Source organism: Phragmites australis, chromosome 2 (genome assembly GCF_958298935.1).
Source record: "Phragmites australis chromosome 2, lpPhrAust1.1, whole genome shotgun sequence".
Lineage (NCBI taxonomy): Eukaryota > Viridiplantae > Streptophyta > Magnoliopsida > Poales > Poaceae > Phragmites > Phragmites australis.
This window is the reverse complement of record NC_084922.1, coordinates 30,695,380-30,717,597: the sequence shown is the minus strand read 5'-3', so window position 1 is coordinate 30,717,597 and position 22,218 is coordinate 30,695,380. Positions and strand designations below refer to the sequence as shown.

General features: G+C 43.6%; 1 protein-coding gene, 1 long non-coding RNA gene and 1 pseudogene across 4 annotated transcripts; all 3 read right to left on the bottom strand.

The window, feature by feature from the left end:
• Positions 1–3,741: 3,741 nt before the first annotated feature.
• On the bottom strand, positions 3,742–4,352 carry LOC133908363 (uncharacterized). Its single transcript, XR_009908193.1, has 2 exons — positions 4,279–4,352; positions 3,742–4,084 (listed from the first exon to the last, which is right to left on the bottom strand). It is a non-coding gene; the product is annotated as an uncharacterized LOC133908363 (long non-coding RNA).
• Positions 4,353–5,116: 764 nt separating this feature from the next.
• On the bottom strand, positions 5,117–12,620 carry LOC133908362 (probable isoprenylcysteine alpha-carbonyl methylesterase ICMEL2). 3 transcript variants are annotated; one of them, XM_062350350.1, is made up of 12 exons: positions 12,312–12,620; positions 11,542–11,618; positions 11,317–11,386; positions 11,144–11,224; positions 10,990–11,064; positions 10,783–10,884; positions 10,231–10,368; positions 9,710–9,775; positions 9,470–9,610; positions 8,487–8,577; positions 5,925–6,089; positions 5,117–5,413 (listed from the first exon to the last, which is right to left on the bottom strand). In XM_062350350.1, exons 1-11 carry the CDS (start codon positions 12,524–12,526, stop codon positions 5,928–5,930), a joined length of 1,218 nt encoding a protein of 405 aa, XP_062206334.1. In that variant the 5' UTR covers positions 12,527–12,620; the 3' UTR covers positions 5,117–5,413; positions 5,925–5,927. The 3 variants fall into 3 exon arrangements, with proteins under 3 accessions (XP_062206334.1, XP_062206335.1, XP_062206333.1); XM_062350351.1 differs by lacking the exon at positions 12,312–12,620 and adding an exon at positions 11,719–11,825; XM_062350349.1 differs by lacking the exon at positions 12,312–12,620 and adding an exon at positions 11,719–11,811 and having other exon boundaries at positions 11,317–11,361.
• A 5,405-nt stretch (positions 12,621–18,025) lies between these two features.
• Positions 18,026–19,594, bottom strand: LOC133905270 (protein HYPER-SENSITIVITY-RELATED 4-like; annotated as a pseudogene).
• Between the last annotated feature and the right edge of the window lie 2,624 nt (positions 19,595–22,218).

Genomic DNA, 22,218 nt, shown 5'->3' with positions numbered 1-22,218 from the left:
CTCGACATGATTTGGAATCTTTCCAGAGTCACTGCATGCTAAAACACAATTAGAAAAGGAAAGCAGCAGGTAGTACGGAATCCCTGACGGCTGTTCTCAGTTCCGCGACTCTTGCCATGGCGCGCTTGATGCTTCTTCCATGCTGTGCATACATGGGTTAGTGCCAGAGCCTGGTGGTGGCGGTTAGGTGAGACGAGTGAGACAAGACATTCCACACTCGAACCCATTATTAATTTTAGATCTCAGTTAACTAATACGCGTGCAGGTGATGATAGCCTGAGACGCGTGAGAGCCTCGTGCTATCATTCGATGTGGCTTGTGCAGGACAGCACGCGGCGCCGCCCATGAAGCACTGCCCGGCCCGGCTCGACAGCATCTCTGTCCTACGGCCGCGAGCAATGGGAAAGCGGAGGAATGTTTACGGATCGGCAGGTAGGACACGGCTAATCACCATTTTTCTATGGGGAAAGCCGGAGGGTTTGTTGGCGCAAAACGGCAGCCGTAATCATGCGAGAGCGGCACGCTAGTCCTAGCAAATACTACATGGTTCGCGTGAGCTGAGTGTCTGGGTCAGGATAGCTGGGAGCAGGAGCAATACTGTGCCTAACTGCCTATAATGTACTAGTCCTAAATTGATAGTGGCTTCCACTTTCAGGTTCACAGTAAAGACCTTATTCACTTCAATCTATAGTTTATGAATTGTATTCATATCGGTAAGTTAAAAAAAACAGGTAGATCGTGCAATTCACCTTTTAACAATCTAATTCTTAGATGTAACAATACGATAATATAATTTTCAACCACTTATATAAATTGTACAATTCAGTTTTTGCAATTCACAATCTATAATTTATTTTTCATAATCTCTAGCTAAAATAAACATACCTAATAAAGAATACAACATACGAGTCACATAGTTTTGCACTTTTCATTAGTCAACCTAACTGAATTAGTGCAACAGAAATAGCTTGTAAAAAATGGAGGTCATGCAGCTAAAATGCCGGTCCCTGGGGGCAGAGTGCGGCGTGGTATCACTGCCACAGCAACTTTTCCATTGCCGTGCCAGCCGCCTGTTCTAACGGGCATTGCCGTGGCAACCGGGGGAGGCAACTAACTGCTCTGACGAGCCAGCTGGTTGTGCAGCACCACTGCTACCCATTGCCCAAAGAGCGCCATGCAGCCAGAAACCTGCAGCAAGCGGCAGCCGGCAGTCGACTCACGACAGTGCAAGGGAAGACATGGAGCAAAGCCACGGCTGCACGATGGCCTGGTGCCTTTCGTTTCACCGGCCTATAGGCTATAGCTTGGCTAGTAGCCCAGTGCGTACTACCCATGAGTCCTGGCTCCTGACTGAATTTTTTCTAGTACTCCTACTATTCTACTGCGTACCAGTACCACGATGGAGTGCAGACTCGCTCCTCGTAATGGTGGGTGCTGGCTTTCGGGACGGAGATGGTCCTGACGGCCCCGTCATGATTATAGTATTATTATCGCCGTCACTGGTGTCGTGTGAGCGACATGATTGGTGGCCAATGTGGTGTACTGTCATCACCTCTTTCGGCCTTTTGCTGGAGCACGGTTCTCGATAAAGAGCCGAGCGTAACATCGCTCACCACGAGATTTCTTTCTTGTATGTTAACGGTACGAGACAGGCGCGATGTGACAGTGAGCCTAGCTTGGCAAGTGACAAATGCACACGTTACAGTGTATGGAAACGAGAGCTGTGTCACGATGTTCATCGTTGCTTGTAAGTTTCAGCTCCCTTTTCCTTCGTCGATCTTTAGAAATACTACGGATCCAGCTGGTAACTTTCTGCGCAGCAACTAGCTGGTGCGTCCAAAGAAACTAAGCTAGTAGTAAACTGACCAGGAGTATGTTACACTTCTTGTAGCTATCAGTCTTGTGATCGGTTAATCAACATAGTTCTAACGCAAGTAATGAAGTCAAGAACTCTTACCAAGTAAATTTGGAAGAAGTTCCGTTCAGTGGCACCCACTGCAATGAGATTTTTATATCCAAGTTGGCGCAGATATATGTTCGCTGGTCTAATCGGTGGAATGCAAAATTCGATGGGAATCGGTGGAATGCAAAGTTCGACTAATACATTAATGGAATCGAATCCCAAGGCCTCTTAAGTCTCGATATATTCAGGTTCCCGACCTAGTTGGGTCCACAACATTCGCGATCAGATGACCTCATGCTCAAGACACTCCTAATGCAAATGTCTTAGAGCAATGTCTATCCCATTCCACCTCACATAAACACTAGTGAACAAATTATCTCTCTAATGCAAAGTTTCGTCCACATCTTAAAATATGATCATACATCAGAGTTTCACTTGGCCCACAATTATTTTCTTGCTTCATGAAACATATGAATATGAACATTGAGTACCATAATGCATTCTTAGCTTGTTTTTTGTTTGGTTGTTATATGAATATACATGTATAAATAGAAAAAATTGAATAAAAAAGAAAAACCTGTTACAAGGCCTAGTACTGTAGGCTAATTACCGTATACTAGCTACAATGTAAGGTAGCCTATAGTGAGTATCTGATACCTAGTTTTAGAACCTTGACTATTTCTTATTATAATATATTTATTAAATCTAACAAATTAGGAGGTTATGAAATCATTTTTCAAAAGCGATCTACACATGATTTTCGTGTTTTGAAACTAAATATTTTAAAGTTATTAACAATCAAAGTTTTAGAAGTTTAACCGGATTCTCTACAAAGTGTAAGTATTTGTGACCGGAGGAGTAATTGTTTTAGCTCTCTAGTGTATCACGCTTAGAGAACGAGTATACGGCAACAGCATAAATTTCTACAAGAAATGTCTCACCTGGCAGTTTCTGCCTGGCGCATCCATTGTGCATCTACTACAACTTGGGCCGCAATTAGGCTCTCGTCCTCTGAGGTTTAGCCCAGGTGGAATATAGGTGGGCTTCATGTCTTCCTTGAGAATGGCGGCGACCTCATGTCCTCACTTGAAAACAGTCGAACCTATACACCTGAACTTATCATGCATCAACAGCTATGAAAACAAGATTGACAGCAGTTAAAACGCACTTACAAGTTAAAATCGTATGACCAATTCCGCAAGAAGTCATATAATCTGTAGCTTCTCAGCAGTTGGCACCATTGTGCGTAATCAACTCACGGAATAGTAGACCTGAAGCAATTCCAATAGCAAGCATCACGTCCGGGTAACTCACATCCTCCCAGGCATCCAATTCTGTAAAAAGCACCCAGCTGCACCGTGCGATCACTTGCTTCGTACTAAACAAGCTACAATAATTCAGGACACCTTTATTCTTGCACATCTAGGATTTGTATTCTGCAAACACTACATACAGATGCAGGAACGGTCTATAAATACCTCGTCCCAGTTCATCAAGAAAACAGCAGCTTAAGCATCAGTCTTCCGCAGCGTTCGAAGAGAGTAGCAGAAGAACGATGGCTTCCATGAAGGCCGTGAAGCCCACCGGACTTGCAGGACAGGCCAAGGAGCCATCACCCAAGCTCAGCGAGACGGCGACGAAGCCGTCCGCTGCCAAGAGCGGCGTCAAGAAGGCTGAGCAGAAACCCCGGGAGCCTAAGAAGAAGGTATAACACTGCAGCTGGTGTCATATGGATATCTTTATTGTTGCCGTTACCTCGTGCTCTTTTAATGACGATTTCGTGCTTCACGTGAAACCAGGTGAAGAGCAGCAAGCCCGCAGCAGCCAAAAAGTGACAATGGAAGCAAGAGAATGGAGCTTGCATCAGGGTCTCCATGCTATGTTATGAATTATGAATCCAGTCTTTCCCTTCTTCTGTCTTCCATGTGAAGTCATGAACTCATGATCGTGCCTATTCCCTACGTCAGACAGGTCTCTACGGTGTGTGCATCCCTCATGCGATGAATACTACAAATAAAACGTTCTAATTGCGCCATCAGCTTCATCTTTTCCCGCTTGATGTTTCAGCGACTGCTTCCACTTGTTGATTTGATGTTGTTTTCGAGTGCCACTGGGTGATCTCAACAATACATGCACTGATCACCCGCAGTCGTAAGAAACTCACCATCTCCATGCTCTGACCTGAAAAGGAGAGCAACCCCATAACTAGCACTGCGCAATGAAAACAAATCACTACGCAAAAATAATATCAACAGACACATGAAAAAGCAGCAAAACCAACAGCATATTCACCACTCACCATACAAACTTTTTATGAAGTTGCAATCATCCATTAAAAAAAGTCAAACGGTGCATGTAAAACAAAACATACTTACCCAAAAATTAGAAGAAAATGCACTTGAGTAATTTTAAAAGGGAAGAGTCGACTGTGCACTTGCTACAATGGGCCTGATGCATAAGAAAGTAGTGCAAAAATATCTTGCTACAAGAATATCAATATAGCCTGAAGTTGTAGATTTGCCAGAGTAATATTCTGGTATTGTGCTTTATCCTTGTACACTAACTAGAATATTACGACACATGCTTACAGGCCTTTGTGACATATATAAAAGTATAAAACGCAACAGCATGTACAACTTTTTTTTTATTTTTTTTTTAAAAGAGAGAGATGTGTCCAATCATGTTACTTCATCCTCTTGTGTTATGATCCTAAGATCAGAGGGGGATAAACATCTGCCCAGCGGCGTCAACTGTTAGGAGACAGAGATGATTATAGATGAGGAAAACTTAAAATATTAGAAGAGATTTAGATTAATTCTTCTTTGCTTGATTCAAAGGATGTGCTGGCTGCCCAAATTTATAGGCAAGTTATGGCTCTAACAATCCAAATCAAATCATATCTCTAATTGATAGCAAATATAATCTTACGTTCTAAATGACCCCTAACAAATCCGATCTAATCTTATCTCTAAATGCTATATAATATTTCCAAATAAAAAACAAACTACTGGACCCGGCCATGGTGCTCCTTGGGCCTGCTGCTGCCGTGGTGTTCTTTGGGCCCATACAAACAGCCTGCTGCAATTGCATACCACTTACAAGTTCCACAGAGTGCTCTACAGGGCCAAAATGCCAGGAAAGAAGAGGAAGAGGTTTTCCTTGCCTACCTCTGTCCTGACTGTCCAACCAGCGGCTTGCCCGAGCACCCTGTCGTCATGAAGTCATATTCTAATATTTTATTTGTGTGCTTTACACAATATTACAGAGATGGTTACAAGCCTCTGTGCAGTACAATATACAGCATTATGTACAACTTTGCAAAGAAAATAATGATGTGGTTTCCAATCATGTAGCTTCTTCCTCTCGTATTGCATCCCAGCTATTCCCAGCTACAAGTTCCACATAAGAACAGTACAGGGCCAATGCCAGGAAAGAAGAGTAACGAGTTTTTTTCTTGCCTGATCCAATCCGACCAACTCCCGAGCACCCTTTCTTCGTGAAGTCACAAGCCTGGTCATGCTTTACATTAGATATTTCGCACATACATGGCTTTGAAATAACATTGCAATCAAACCTTTTGGGAAACAAATGAAGAAATCTATTAATATGCAAATGAATTCTTTCTGTAATTCTGTTGGTATAAATAGTACTCAATGTGGAAATTTATCTAAATCCTGATATTTATAAACTATATATGTATGAGGTTCAGAGCATCCGGAAAAAGGGCAAGGTTTGCACAAATGGTGGCATATACGGGATTAGGTGTTCCGTGACGGCAGATTCAGGAACTTTGCAGTGGCATAGAAATAATTCTTCCTTTCTTCTACATCAATAGCTTACTGAAATAATGGGAGAAGCATCATTGCTATTCTGGTAATCATCAACTGATGAGGAACCAAACATTCAGAAATTCTTTGTCAACCAAATTTGCTAACTATTACTGGACAAATTATAACTATGAAAAAGTATGTAACAGAGACAGAGCATAAGGCAAAAAGATTAAGGCGTGAACAACAATTACCTACTAGAATGGACTAATTCGATGGGCCAACTTTAATTGCCACTCAAAAACCAAGCGCCTTTGAGCAGGTTCCAAAGCAATTTTTTGACGTCCAATTGCATCATCGGCATGAATAACAGACAAGACGTCTTCAACCAATGGATCTCTTCCGCCCCTAAGAGGGTCCTATGAAAAGATATAAAGGAACAAGTTATAATATATAATAGTACATACTTGGGCGAGATACTCTAAAAACCCCACAACAAAAGAATTCTGCAGAATTCCAGGCCATTGGGTTAGTACTGACCATACTAATCAAAGGAAGCTCAAGAAATGACATGACTAGATCTTCCACTAATTAAACACTAGCAGAGAATCTCTACTCCTATAAAAGAACCAGTTGGTGATGATGGTGTGCCTGCCATCCGTCACTTTCAGCCATCCGATCATCATTCAACGCATGCAAGGCAAGGTGTGACATTTTGCAAAAAGACGCCCGCCACTCCGCCCCAAATTTGCAAACAAACCCCTATGGTCAAGCACGCCTCTCCCATCCAGCCATCCTTCGTTTCTCTCCCACCTCACGCACACCTCTCCCACCTCAGCGTACCCCGCAAATCCACTCCACCGATGCCTCCCCATCCATCGGAGCGCTGGCGGGCGACGAGGAGCCGAACCAGCTTGCGGACTGCGGGAGGCCGCGGCAGCCACTGGCGTGCAGGATCTGGGAGAGAGGAGGTCAAGCAGCTCCCTGTCGAGGCGCACGTGCGCACCGTCACCGCGACACCACCTACCTCGCCGCCGGTGATTCGAGTTCCTCCACGTCCGCCTGAAGCTGGATCTGAGCCATGAATCTAGATCCAAAATTGCCTCTCCCGTACACGGACACCATGGGTGGTGCGACGTCTCGCCAGATCTAGGTAGGTGAGAGAGAGAGAGATGGTTAGGTGTGTGCGCCGGATAGGGCAGATAAAAGCAAAAGAGAGATGGGTAGATGTATGTTGAGGGTATTTTGGTCTTTTCCGCACCTTTTTCATTTTAGCTGTATTTTCTCAATTTATTTTTAATCGGTGAACCTAACAAAAGTTAACGGTGTTACAAAGTAGTGGCGGACGGTTGCTTCATCTCATGATTTTGGTGGCATTGGTGCCAAGTCCCTTTTTTTTATGACTTTCGCGCATTACAATTTTGAAGTAGTGGTAGTGTTGCAATTTGCCCTTATAAAAATTGCAAAGAAATCAACTGAAATTCTTCACCAGCAAATATTCAGAGAAGAGAGAGAGGGGCTGGTGCCGCCAAGCACCGGTCGCCGCGCTCCAGCGACCCCACCCAACACACAGAGAGAGGAGGGGACAGGCATGGCAACACCCCCGGTCGGCCGCTGATAGCCGCGCTACTACGAGCTTGCCCATGGCCTCGACTCGCATTCCTCATTCCATCTCTGAAGAGCCGACTCGCAACCACCCTCATCTTGGTCGCCGCTTGCTTGAGTTTGTCCATCGCCTATTCTACTTGCTTACGTCGCGCACTGAACCCAAGCCTTGGGGGAGCAATGAGAGGTACACGGAATAAAAGATGAGAACGACAGGAAGATAAGGATTTGTTGTATAGTGAACCATGGATGAGTCGAGTCCATGGACCAAGGGTCCCACGTGAAAGAGGTATTGGAGAAAAATGTTGTGAAGCGTGGATGAGTTGAGTTCGTGGACAATGGTCACGAGCTCACTACCAGGGCATCGAATCCATCTGGACTTCTTGATTTTTTTTTTCTGAAGCCTAATATGTCAGCTTTTGATTTTACTACTTCTACTCAAGGTCGACAGTGGAGACAAACATAGTTTTATTTGATATCCGTAGCGACGCACGGGCACCTCGGCTAGTACAACGAAAAAACTGATACATGTATTGGAGCAAGTTTTAAGGTCCCTCAAATGTCATTCCCAAATAAGGGTTTCAGGGTAGCATGAATGTTCAACCTAACACTCAAGTTCAACTCAATAAGAAAATGAGAAGAAACCACTAGTATTTCATAAGTATGGCATATCAAGTTTCCCTTTAACTTTTCAAGCGTGTGTTTTCATAAAATAACTAGTTCAAAATCAACTTTGCCTATATGATTAGCAGTGATTTGCCTCTGGCAAAGACACATTGTAACCCTCCAAAGGAAATCCAATTGCATTACAAGAAAATCCTCCAAATGAAGCCTTTTCTATAAGTGTCCGCAAGCAATTTGTGAATGAATTAGATAGCAACAACTACTTCCTTCCCACATAAAATAATCCAGCATTACTACATAATCGGCAGTAAGATTCAGTTTGCCATGATCAAGAGGTGTGAACTACACAAACCCTCATGTAACCCCAGTACCCATATCCTGAAGTACATACACTTAAGATATCCATGAAGCTTGCTTAGTAAAGTAAACAGTAAACAAATTTGCAACGAAAAAAGGATATTTTTTTCAATAAATAATAACAGCATTAAGTAAATTGCACTGTACACATCTAAGTAGTATCAAATACTCATAAAGCTTGAATAATGACAAACATGTTGAAAAAGATTAATTCATTCAAGATAAGTTACCTGTAAAAATATATCTGTATGTGTTTTCCCTTCGTACAACAGTAACCTTGCTTGAGCACCAGCTTGTTGGAGGACGTAAACAAAAGTTTGACTGCACATGAAAGAAGCAGAGTAACAGATGTTGTGAAGCTGCCAAAGCTTATATTTGTTGCACAATGGATCATTCAGCAAATCATCCGTAAAAAAAAATAGATCAACCTTACAGTAGAGGAAGAAAAGTATACAAAATACAAAAACAGAAGTTGTCGAGAAGTTGACCACAGAAAAAACAAGTAGCAACCAATTTTATTGTAACACTCTGAAAATTTAACCCCTAGTGTTACATGTGAGAAGACAATATTCTCAAAAAACTTGGAAATTGGCATTCTAGTCAAACAATACACCAGGTTACCAGTATTTATACAAATATACTATCCTCTGGAGTCTAGAGTGCAAAAGGACTTGGGATTCTAGTGTTGTATGGATATTTTTGCTTCAGTTTCTATCCAGAAAAACTGCAAATGATATCCATCAACTTTCCAGTCTGTATGTATACACGGTGTCGGGTTTTAATATCCAAATGTTCGAGAAATTCCTCAATACCGGAAAAGGAATGCTAAAAGTTTGAATGGAAAAAAGGATCGAAGGAGCATCAAGACATTTAAACGAGACATATTATACACTGTAAAAGGGTACTTTTGTCCTGCCTCAGCTTGGTACGTGGCTTCATGAAATCCAACTAATAAACTCTGTTGAACTCATGAAATCACCAATATTTGTGTAAGATAGATCAGAATAACAGACGTCTGATTAGTTTACCAGCTATGGGAAGCTTTCTTTTGTTAAATTCAAGTGCAAAATGGATTTGAACAGTAATAATTTGTCCTTCCACTACCATAGCATGAAAAGGCATCGGGAAATTATGTCCACCTAGAACTCTAGCTTGACTTGAGTTTTCCCTTCAGTTTTTAAAATAAACATCCGCAGAAGGAATATGAACAAACCTGGCAGATGATGGTATTGAATAATCTTCGGTTCCATGCATAAGAACAATAAGAGGCAGAAGAGCTATGGCTTCAGCACTTGACTTCTTGGCAACAATTTCAGGAGAATAACGTGACAATGATTCCTCTCCTTCCATTATGCTGAAATTGTAGTTCAAATATTTTCCTTAGTGTTTTTGTCTAACTGTTTCTGGATAAATTTACCACTTCCATAGCATAGTCATATAGTCATAATAATACCTGAGAAATATTGAACGATGAAGACCACGCTCATTAAAATGGTCAACCAAATTATGGATGTTGTACCTGCAAAAGGAACTTTTAGTGATAAATCAAAGTTATCTAGATGCAATGCGATGACGAAGATCATTAGGTTCATTTTCATATTTTAAGAAAGTACTTGTTTAGGTAGGCTACATTGGGTCCACATGTGAGAGAGGGGTTTAATATTTTATCAATGCAATAACATTTTGAAGAATCAAAAGGGGCAATTACATGTTTCCCCAGCATCAATTGGTGAAAATAATATCTTCCACAGCAAACACTCGATATGCTGAGGACAATATGTTGTATGATCTTATGGCTATAGGTTTTAAGGAGAGTTAAAAGGGCATTATCCTAAAAAATCATGATAGATTAACAGGGTCTCTGATGCTTGTAGCCTTGCACGGTTGTATTAGCTTGGGCCTGCACCAGTTTTGGCAGAACTCAATATAGTCATGCAATAAAAAGCTAATCAAGAAAGGAACCTAAGATCTTACCCTCCAGATAAACCGAAGTATGCTTTGATTTGAGTAACACTCCAAGAAAGGGGATGCCCACTAGATTCTTTTACTGCCTGCTCCATGAGGACACATGCTGCAATATGTGCACCTGCTGACTGACCCATCAAGTAGATCCTACAGGTTTATCATGCAAGTGTTAAGAAAGAGACAAGAACTCGAGTGCACATATAATCAGTACTAAAAAACCGAAGGATATAAAGATACATCATCAACAGAATGCACCAGGATAATTTTCCAAAAAACAGAATACACAAGGATAAGTAAATACTTGAGTTAGTTAAAGCTAGAACAAATGGATTAAGTAAGGTTCTATAAGAGTGACAATGAAGCAATCAATAGACACAGTCAACTTTCCTCCTCGGTGATTCATCAATATCTTTTAGCAACTAAATTTTGAACTAATAACTTTGGCAACTACAAAGTATGAATTATAGGTTAAGTAAATGATAGCTCTTAACATGCAATCATGCAACTATCACAAATTTGCATGCCAAGTTCACTAGAGAAATTAAAAACTTGCTTGCTTACTGATTAGGATCTCCTCCATAACTGGCAATGTTGTTACACACAAAAGAAACCCCCTGAGAAGCATCGTTAACCATGTCGCCTATTATACCTTGGGGGAAATTTCTGAAAGAAATATTTGAATGTCGTGTCAAGCAATAAAGAGAGCAAAAATCATAATCCCTCATTACTAATAAAAAACATAGTGAATACAGTTGAAACAATCAGGACCTGTAATCAATGCAAGCAACTATTATTCCTCGCTCCGCCAATCGTCTTCCAAGAAGGGCACCCCATGCTTTGTAACTAAAATAAGCAAATTCATCAACAAAGATAGCCACAAAAGATTACTGTAGTACCTTGTTTCAGAATCATCAATACTAACCCAATAATCCAAGCCCCACCAGTTACAAAGGCCACCACTGGACAGGGTCTGCTGTTATCTTTTGGTATGTACAAATCCAACCTGTATAGTGTAATATTCCTTAAATTCAACCATGTACAGGAAACACTGTTTTTTTTTTAAGTTTTGCCTGGGGCCTTTTTGGCTGATGTTACCTGTTTCTGGGTTGGTCTCCGTAGACTATACTCCTACGAACCTGGCTAGAAAAGAAATAATAATATCCAACTGTAAACCAAGAAAAGTATGTTTCAGAACTGCAATGATATCATATTCCAATGAAAAGAGACAACAGTGTAAGGTCCCTTAAAGACGATCTCAAGCATACTTAAAAAGATCATACTCTGCAAATATGATATCATAGTAGGTTAGCTTCAGTATACCTTGTATAAAACCTGGCATGAGTAAAATTGCATAGATTGTGAGGGCAAGAAACTGTGACATCCACCGGTAACATATCCTGAATAACAGTAAAAATCAGAAAGAATTTTAAAAACACCAACAGCAATATTATGCATAAAATCACTGTATAATTGCATAGATTGTCAATGAGTCTTAACATATCAATATAAACACGAAGTTTTCCAGTACAGTTAGTGTGGCAGTAGGCATGACATTGTGAGAACTCAGCATAAGACCTGTATATAGTGCTCTCGCTTTCAATATTGGAGCTTGTGTACTTCTATACTTCTGGACTTGGCTCTGTACTCTCATTTGTTTCTTAAAAGCATAGTCCGCACGCAAGGGAAACCCAGAAACGCGGAGCACTCGTGTGGTCCCCAAAGCTTAATCCCAGAGAAACTACTACTACTACTGCCCCCTTGCCGAGAAAGTTCCACACTCAATTGCATCATCTATTCGCTCTTATCAAATAAGCCCTGGTTTGCTTAGCTGTGAAAGTTGCCTTCGCGACGCAACCATCCGAGAACCACCAAACGTAAGAGTCTTTCCTAAAATAGCAAGTTAATTTGGCCGTCGCTGGTGGAGCATCGGAAGCGCGGAACCATCGCCACCGCGCGGGTCGCATTGCGTAATCCGTCGTCCTTTACTAGACTACTTGCACAATTGCCGATACGAGGCGGGTGGGCGATACGCCGATACGAGGACGACTACGCGCACGGAATTATCGAGGTTGGGAGGAGCTGCGAGTTACCCGAGGTACTGGAGGAGGGTGAAGGTGAGGCGCGAGACGAGGTACGTCTCGGAGGCGGCGTGGCCGACGTCGTCGCGGAACGACGACGACTGCCGCCTCAGTCCGCCCCCGGGCCTCGGCGACGCGGACTGCACGGGCGACGAGGAGCGGCGGCGGCGGCCGGCGGAGTCGCTCCGCGCGAGGAGCGCGCCCGCCTCCTCGACGGAGGCCCGCATTGCGGGGCGTAGTGTGTGTGGGGCGGGGGGATTCGAATTGGCTTTTGGCCAGGCTCGGGTGGGTGGGGCTCGGTTCCGGGTGGTAAAGCGGGGAAGCAAGCGCCGCGACGGCGGCGACCCTGAAAACAAATTTATACTTGTCTAGAAAGTTGTTTGATTTTATTTATACTATTTATTTTATGATTTAATGTTTAGAGAGAGTTGACATTGTTATCACAGGGAAGATGATTTTTTAGGACCAAGTCTTATAAAATTTACTTATGTGTGAGACGGTGGGTCTAAATAGGAAGTGAAGGTGAGGAGTGTGCTAGTGCGTGACGAAAAGGAATGCAAAAATTCTAATGTGCGGTGGAAGCTCGTATTATCAGTATTATCTATTTATGTTAAGATTTGTAAGATATAAGGTAATATTTTTAAAAGTACAATATCGATGATGTTGATGTTATTAAAGAAAAAAGAATTGACTCAGTTTATGAGAGAAACTAAGACCAACAATCTTAACAACTGCATAGTTGATTTATGTCCAAATGGTAAAATACCCAACGACGTGAGTGCGCGGATAACAAAAGCCGAACACTACTATACACCAAAACAACCAAATGGAGTTCGCAACCGGAGCATCGTTGTTAAGCTCGTCGTACATATACGAACTAGTAGCTCTGACCTCCCAACACAGACCCTAGACTCTGACGTGAAGTCCTCTCATCCCCGCCCATGACTATTACAGAACAGTGTTATGGGAGAGAGCTGCAATGTGTCATCATTGCTGAGCTCATTGGACGTCCCGATGCAGCAGCTTCGACTCCACCACAACTCTCACCAAACAACGCTGAAGGAGGTCCCCACCACAACAAAACTGATGGACGCACATGATGCAGTGTGAGACCCTCCAAGGCAACGGGGAAACGACACCCAAACGTTGTCGTCCCCATCCAAACATGGATAAGATTTTCACCCAAGAGATCACATGGCGAGAGGAAGAGGGGTGGGGCACCTTCAACAACGTCTTCATGGAGGAAAGTGACACCCGCGTTTGGATGCTAAATGAAAAAAGTCATAAAATAGACAAGAGAATTAACAGATAGATGAGTAGTATGTAGAAAATATGAATGATTGAGATATATTGTGCGTGTGCAAGGGATGCAAAATTGCATTTCCGTGATGACAAGGGACACATGGATGATGGGACTGGGCGAGGCGAGCATAACATATGGCGAGCAAAAATCTGTGCTGCTTTTGCTTTCCACAACCTTCCAGCCGACGCAGCTTATTGGGATGGGGGCAGGCCGCAAGCGAGGCCTTTCAGTGGGATCTAAATCCTCTTACTTCATCACGGTGAAGTCAGATAGAAACAGTAAAATGCGAGACGGTGGATAATATTGCGTTGTAGCATAAATATGATATATCCATCTACGATCCAACGGTTATAGCAATTTAAAGTCACTTGGACCCTCTTCCCTTTCGGCGTTGGTATTTCCTTAAAAAAAGGTTGTTGCGTGGTAGATGTTGATTTTGCTAGAGCTCCGATGTTGTAGCTGGAGGCGCTGGCCTTTTCTGGGAAGGGATTTGGTATTGATGTTATTCCTTTAGTGGGTTACTGTTCTGGGCCGCAGGCTTATTTGCAGTTGGTCGCGGAGGACTTAGTTTCCTTGTGTTTAAACCGACGATGCAACAACTGATTCACGTCCAATGGTCTAGATGTGCTTCGGCAATTGTTCTAGAGTGTTTTGATGTTGTGGTATTTTCAATACTTAGAATTGGTTGACGTCTCAGCGTGAAGGGCTCACTTCATGATCTCGGCTCGTTTTAGGCGACCGAGATCATCCGAGCTGAAGAAGATGATCGTAAGATCTAGATTTGTTTCTCTAGTTTTTCTTGTTTTCCAGAGTCCATTAGGTATCTTTGAGGTTTGGAGATGTACTGTACTTCCATTTTAATATAAACATTTTCCGTTTGGATTCGGAAAAAAAAGGTTGTCGCGTAGTTGGATACTCCCACGTCGATGGTGATGTAAGCTTGCTTGGCTGAGAATGATTTTGCTCCCGACATACGCTGGACCGCAGATGGTACGAGCACGTGTGCTTACGGATTACTAGCGTAAACACATGGCAGTCAGGTAGGAAGGAGATCGCAAAGATCGTAAATTGATGGACCAAACTCGAAGGGGTGTTGTGATGTGTAGTACCTACTGCCTCGATATGCTGCCGGTGTTTTGTATGGGCGAAAATGGTTGGTGGTAGGGGCCGGACAGATATGGTGGCACGCCGCCAAAACCGCCGCCGGTGTAGCTGCGGCGTCGACAGGATAGAATCTTGCAGGTTCTTGAGCTGGCCGCTATGTTCGCCGCCTGCGGGAAAATTCGGGAGAACCCTGAGAGTAGGCTGGTTGTGGTTCCATTGGATGGACGAAGAACGGCCATGGGCAGGGATGGCTATCCCTTGCGATGAATCGGACAGGGCTTTATTTGCAGCCTCAAAAGAGATTAATTTGGGTGATAGCAACAAGGCTTTGTTTTGGAAGGACGATTGGCTGCAAGGAAAGGCACCACGCGACATCGCCCTTACGCTTTACACGCTGGCCAGGTTCAAAAACAGAACAGTAGGCAAAGAGTTGCAAAATACTAGTAGCAACTGGATCAAAGCAGCCCGCAGGATCGCTCAATACTGCTGAGCAAGTATCAGAGTTCGCTGAGCTATGGACGCAAAATTCAGGGCGCCACTCTGCGCAGAGACCGAAAAGACTCGTTGCGCTGGACATGGACAGCAAGTGGTTTATACACGGCTAAGTCGGCTTACAAAATTCAGTAGTATGGGCTCCATCCAACCGTTTAATACCAGGATCCTGTGGAAGGCTCATGCTGAACCGAAGGTAGCCCAGTTTGCTTTGCTAGCAATGCACCAAAAAATTCTGACGGCAGACAATCTGATGAAGAGCGGATGCGATCATGAACCGGTCTGCTGCTTATGCGAGCAGGATCCTGAAACACCAATACAACTGCTTATACACTGCACTTTTGCAAAGGAGGTCCTGAACCTGGTAGGCAGTTGGTTCAGAATGCCTGCTCCGCTCTTGTAACAGGGAACCGCAGAAGGGGAATCATTGGCACAAACCGGAAAAGAAGATAAGGGCAAACTACGCCGGAATAATCCTATATGTGTGGTGAAATATCTGGAACGAGAAATCAGGCACGCCGGAGAAGCCGGGAGCGCTGCTGACGCTACGCAGAGCTACAGCTAGTCTGTGTATTACAGGTCGTTTTTTGTTCAGTACCCGTGTAATCTGATAAGCAAACAACTCTTCACCAGCTACGCCTGTAGCTGATCTCTTGTAAAACTTTCTTTCTTTATCTTAATGAAGGTCAGCGCTCCTGCCATGTTTCGTCAAAAAAAAAACGTTGAATGTTCTTCGAAAAAGAAATGAAAAAATGTTGTAGAGCGAACGTGCTAAGCTTGCCGAGACGGGCTGTCCTGAATAACTCCGTGCCAGACTGGGTGGGCTGGCCGGGTGCTTTATCAGGCCGAGCTAGGCTGGATTGGAGCGATCAGACAAGCCTGTTTATTCCTTTTTTTATTTTTTATACTACCTTCGGTTTTCCTTAAAAAAATATTATCGAGAAGCATCTTACATTATTGAGAGGCACCTTGATCGAATTTGTTAAAAACATTGTTTTCCATATGTGTTGATAAAAAAACATGTCCACTGTTTGTAAACAGAGGTCCTCTTTTCACGAGGTTACGAGCCCCTCAACATTTCCTTTCATCGCTGAGCCGTAGTAACATCTTCCAAGTTCAAAGTCAAAGCTCTGCTGCTAAATTCACAAGAGTAGTTCGTGCGATATGTTATTTTCTAAGGCGTGAGGACTTGTTAAAACGTGCTGGTGATATTTGTCGGGAGAGTAATTTACGTCCTATTTATTTCAACTTGAGATTATAAATTCTAGTTTTTATAATTCTAAACTGAAACAAACAATCAGTTTTTTCTATAAATTATTGTTATATTTGGTACAGCTTTTGCTTCTGCATAATCTGCTTCTTGAAGAATCATGTGAAAAACATATTCTACTTCTTCGGATTGTGCAATTCATTTCAAAATCTACTTATTGATAATCTGCTACAGAATCCTGCTATTTAGCACAACTTATATAGAATCCTTCATAATACACGAGCAAAATTTGTGCCAAACGGGATCTATAACAATCCACATCCTAGATTGTTGCAATACAACAAGCTGATCTCCCCCAACTTTTTCACTGAATTACCCATCAAAATTAGCCTAAAATTATCCGCCCCTACAATTGCCCATTGATCTCACCCAAGTTCCGAACCCCATCTGCGTAACTCTCCATCTGGACTCGTTCCCTCATCTCCTGTCTGTCTCTCTCTCGATTGAGCTCAACAGGAGCAGCAGTAAGAACATAGCTTCCCTCCTCCCAGCGTAAGGGTCCACCCATGCCCCCTCCCCCAAGCTCCGGCTTCTCCTCCCTCTCCATTTTCCCCACCAAGCAACCCTACACAGCACAACCAAGCACCATTGCGCAGCACACCACATAGCATCTCCTCCTCTACAGCCACACACCACCTCTAGACCTGCCGTGTCCAAGCCGGATTCTGACAGACCAGGAGCAAATCTGCCCAGGCCGAAGCTTGAGGAGCACAGGGCATCTTGGGGCATGTGTGCGTGTTTCCCCATCGTTTCAAGTAGCGCACCATTGCCTTCCTTGGTTTTGGTGAGCTCTGTTCGCCCCTCTCTGTCGACGGACCACTATTGCAGCTCTTCTCTCCAATCCACAAGCATGGCATAACCTCAATGCACCATCTGCACGTGTTGATTTGGCTCTGGACCGACGTCGTTGTGCCTCTACGCGGGCATTGGGCTCCGCTGTTCCACCTCGCTTAATGCCGGCCAACTTCGAGCCAAGTTCACCAGTCAGGACCTACCTAGCAGGGTTCGCCATCTCGCGATGAAGCTTCTGCTGCTAACCCTCTGCTGAACCTCGCCGTCGTTCGCCGCTGACGAAGGCACACAGTGTTGCTGCCATTAGCAATGTGTGGCCTTGGCCAAGGTCAATTTTGACCTGGTCAACAGGACCTCTGCCCCACTCTGCATCTCTATGGCTACCTGTAGCTAGGTGTAGAATGTTATGTGTAGTATTAATCGTTGCAACATAAAATGGGAAACACAATTATTGTTATATTGTTTAATCAGTTGAAAATTTATAAAATGCACAATAAATATGCATCGAGGAAATAAAAGCAGAGAATAGACTGAAGACATTACAGATTTTTGACATCAAAAAGCAGCAATCCAATCCTCTCAAAATCTAAACTGACAAACAACTATCAGCTTTTGGACATTTATCTTTTTATAATCTAATTTTTTAGAATTCACAATTTATAAGCTGTTTTTTAAAATCTCAAACAAACAAGTAAACAGTTATCAACGTCCTAATGTCTCACCAGATCTAAATGCATCCATGGTTTACTTGTTTTCTTCGACTTGTCACGTACATAGGTCTATCGCCGCCCCCATCCTCGGCCGTGCACTCCGCCACAACCACGCCGCCCTGTTCCGTGCCCCTTTCCACGCGAGACACCCGATGGCATTGCGGCCATTGCCTCGTCCAACACTGTGATAGATGGCCGCGAGCTCGTTGAAGGAGCCGAAGCCGCAGTAGCCCATGTGATGATGTGGACGTGCATGCCCATCCGGCCCTGCCGCAGCAGCGTCGGGTCAAGCTGGTCCCTATGGTTGGTGGTGAAGATGGGCTAGTGGCCACTGCTCGACCAGAGCCCGCCCACCATGCTGAGCAGCTCGGACAGAGTGGCCTGCGTCGTGTGGTACAATGGCATTATTGGCATGATGATGCACAGTTTGCGGGGAAAAGCAGTGACTTAGAATCCGTTTGACAGAACTCGTTTTCAGTTTTATGTCAGATTTTAATTTTATAAGTTATAATAATTAATAAAATGGTTTGAGTCACTATTTTAAATTAAAATAGAAATAAAATGGATCATTCAACTATCCTCAATATACCTATAACTCCAACTCTATAAATTTCTAAAGCTAAAAATAACTAACTTTAAAAGATTTTAAAGTTAAAATTCTAACAATTAATTGTTTCTTGGCAAAGCCCGCAGATTATTAACTATGAAGTTGCAGAGCTCGATGCTGTTCTATCTTATAGTGGACATAGACTATGAAGTTGTAGATTATTAAAATCTAAAAGCGAAGAGGTGTAAAATATTAACGACACTCATGCCTAGTGCAATCTGTGGTACTACTTTCTTTCAGAAAGCTACGAACGAGAGTGCCATGACCGCATATTACAGGACAAGCTTGGCTTTATCTTAGGAAATTTTATTTTCAAGCAAAATTATGTGCTTCCTGCTTTGTAATTAAAATCGCATCCTTTCTACTGAAAAAAACTAAAAAAGCCATTGGGGTATCGTGTTGACTGTGGAAGTGTGGACTACACCTTGTTTCGTTGACTGCAACAGCTATCCTTGTGAGTAGTGACCAACCTTGTGATTCTTGTAAGCCGGGCTGCTCTCGTCGGAGCCACCGTCAGCTTCCCTCCACGGCGCCGCCGCCACCGCGCAGTCGACATCCTCGACCAACAGTATGGACCTGTTCTTCATCCGAATCAGCAGCTTCCTAAGCTCGGTGTTCGACCGGACGGCGCCGAGGCCGAGGTCGTACACGTCGAAGTCTGGACTTGCCGGTGCCGGGCGGCCAGTGGATGAAGTAGCCTCTCTTCCACGCCCCGTGCGTTCGTAGTACTCCTTCTGGCCCAAGAACTTGTCCAGGTCGTCCACCACGGCCTGCCGCAGGCGTCGTCCATGGCTAGCATCGCGAACGTAGAAGGCGTTCCGGAGTCTCACGGGCCGCCACTTGCCCCACCCGTAGCTGTAGAGCTCGGCCTGCCTCTGCTCCAGTGACGCGGCCTCAACGCGGGCCATGACGAACGGCAGGTAAGCGCCGAGCACCACGTCCTTGTGCCGCCCGTCGAAGCTGAAGCCTGAACGCCTCGCCCGCGCCGACCGCCGCCGTGGCATGCACCAATTGCATAATATCTATAGCTTATATTAAAGAGATCTCCATGAGTAATAAATAAATGCGATAACATATCCTAAGAATATTGTCTATCCTCAGTGCTCATTATATTTTCTCATTTAGTTGTTTGCCACATGAAATTTTATTCTATATGGACGTATACTTAATGTCTAAGACATAAACCAACAGGAGCATTGACAGTGGCCTAAATTGTGTGAATGAAAAAATAGTAATTACTTATAATCATAACTGCATATGTACATTATCACCGGATTTAGCTACACTATACAACTGGTTTGGCAGGGAAAATTCAAATGACACAGTTATAAGTCCTGCAAGAGTCATAAAACATACCCAAGTTCCATATCCAACAAACAGCCGCATTTTATGTATCTGCTGCAGCAATCACATTGTGTTGTAGTTGCAATCTAGCTTATTTGGTCATCGACAAGTAATGAGATTCATCCTGGTTGCTTGGTAGACTTGGGTCCTGAACTATGCAATTTGATTGTGTTTTCTGTCACGCTTAAAAGTACGAACTGGAATGGCAAACTAGACCGTTCCACCCCGACCCTTCGAAAATTTTCAATGTCACCTCTTGAACTGATTGGCTTTGTCCTATTTTAACCCTTGTCGAATCCCTATAACCCCGCGGGTTACCCAATTCTTCGAGGTGAAGCACTCGACCATGAGAATAGTTAAGGAAAACAAGCCATAGTCCACCCATTAGTCAATGAATGACGATGTTGCTGTTGAATAGAGGAGTCGAGACTATGGCAAATAGAGTTGAGGGAAACGAGCGAGCACATGGATATGCCAAAGGTAGTGATGGTTTGTTGCAGAAGCAGCTGCGCAATTCATATTTTGGGCCTTTTGGAACATACGACATCTTAGAAGAGTTTTGTAGAATGTAAACACTTTTTAGAAGAGTGTAGATCTACCTGGAAATTTGTTATACCTGCCGACAGAAAGGAATGAAGAGTGTGGAGAAACAAAATTCAAACAACGATGTCTACCTACACAGATTATCCAGAAAGGTAGAAATCCATAGAGGACCCTCATTGCTCACCCGACCCTCCTAGTAGTATGCTTAGCTCGGTTGGGAGAAAAAAAAGTTAAGTACTGTCTATAGGACACATATTTGCACTAAGATGGCTTAGCATGACGACGTAATGATTCCGTAATTATACATTTGAGACATGCATCTTCAACATTGGTATTGAGTACCACGCAGTATCTTAAGCCTCTAAGAGCATCCTCACTAGAGGACTACTCTACCTGCCACTGCCAAAACCGTTTTCACCTATTTTACACATCACCCGTTATATCCCACACCACATCAAGAATTTCACAATTACCAAAGGTTCATCGCATATGAGTTGAATTGATTAATTAGTGAAGCAACATATTCGAAGAGATGTATTCTATAGCGACATCTCCAAAGAGATGTATTTCATCCTAAGCATACTAAATATCAAGGCATCGTCCGATGTTAATATAGATACCGACAGGTAATCCTAGGGAGATCTGTATTTTGGATAAGACATTTAATGCATGTCAATTATTTGATAGGATTTAACTACTCCAATCAATTGAAATAACATAACACATAGCACATGTGATGATAAGTCAAGTTTTAAGTTGATTAGTTAAAAACATGAGTTCAAAATGATCAAGGAGATAGGATTTGCCTTCTCCGAAGTCTTCTTCTAGCCCTTGGTAGAAGTCAGGATACTCCAGGTTCTATGCGAAATCCTCTAGTTTTGCAAACATGATTACGATTAACGACAACTATACTAGAGAAGAATCAAATAGCACCAAATAATATACCAAATGAGTCCTAATGGATATCACACTATGGTAGAAAGATAGATCTCGAATTTAGATTAATTTAGATGAAAGAAATATCAGAATCGAAGTCAGAACGAAGAAGTTAAATCATGAAATTATGAAATGGTATTATTCATGGGTGGGGCCCACAAATGGGATCCATTGAACAATGATGTGGGCCTAACTACATAGTGTTAGGCTGGGTTGGGCTGGGTTAGATTGGGTCTGAGTGCATAGTAGGTAGGCTGCCCCGTGGTGGAGGTCAGTGTCGGTGACATGGGAATCAGGGGTCTCCGAGTCCCGAGGCCAGGACAGCAGAGTGCCACGTGGCGCCCTCCCTCGGGGATTATCTCTCCGAGGTCCGAGAAGACCAAGTTTCGGGAGAGGGTGCTCGGGGCCATGAACAGTGGTCCTCGAGTACCCGAGTTCCCCGATGACCCGAGAAGGCTAAGTTCCGAGAGAGGGTGCTCGGGGCCATGAACAGTGATCCCCGAGCACCCGAGTTCCCCGATGATAAGAGAAGCCAAGTTCCGGGAGAGGGTGCTCGGGGCTATGAACAGTGGTCCCCGAGCACCTGAGTTCCCCGAGGACCAAGAAAGGGCATATCCGGGAGAGAGTGCTCTGGGCTGTGAACAGTAGTCCCCGAGCACTCAAAGTTCCCCGAGGGCCTGAGAAGTCCTTCGCCGGTGGTCCCTACGGGGGCTCGACGATGAGGTGTCAATTGGTAAGAGGCCCGATGCTGCATTTAAGAGGGCGCGTGGTCTGTCACTTCCAACCACTCCCCCCACGTCTGCTGTCAGTCCCTGCCA

What these genes read in the sequence shown, in the direction of transcription:
- LOC133908362 (XM_062350350.1), bottom strand. Translation starts at nt 12,526, where the DNA reads ATGCGGGCCTCCGTCGAGGAGGCGGGCGCGCTCCTCGCGCGGAGCGAC. An exon ending in TATGGAGGAGATCCTAATCA is followed by an intron (nt 10,369 to 10,782) that starts GTAAGCAAGCAA and finishes ATAAACCTGTAG; the next exon opens with GATCTACTTGATGGGTCAGT. An exon ending in TCAATACCATCATCTGCCAG is followed by an intron (nt 8,578 to 9,469) that starts GTTTGTTCATAT and finishes TTTCATGTGCAG; the next exon opens with TCAAACTTTTGTTTACGTCC.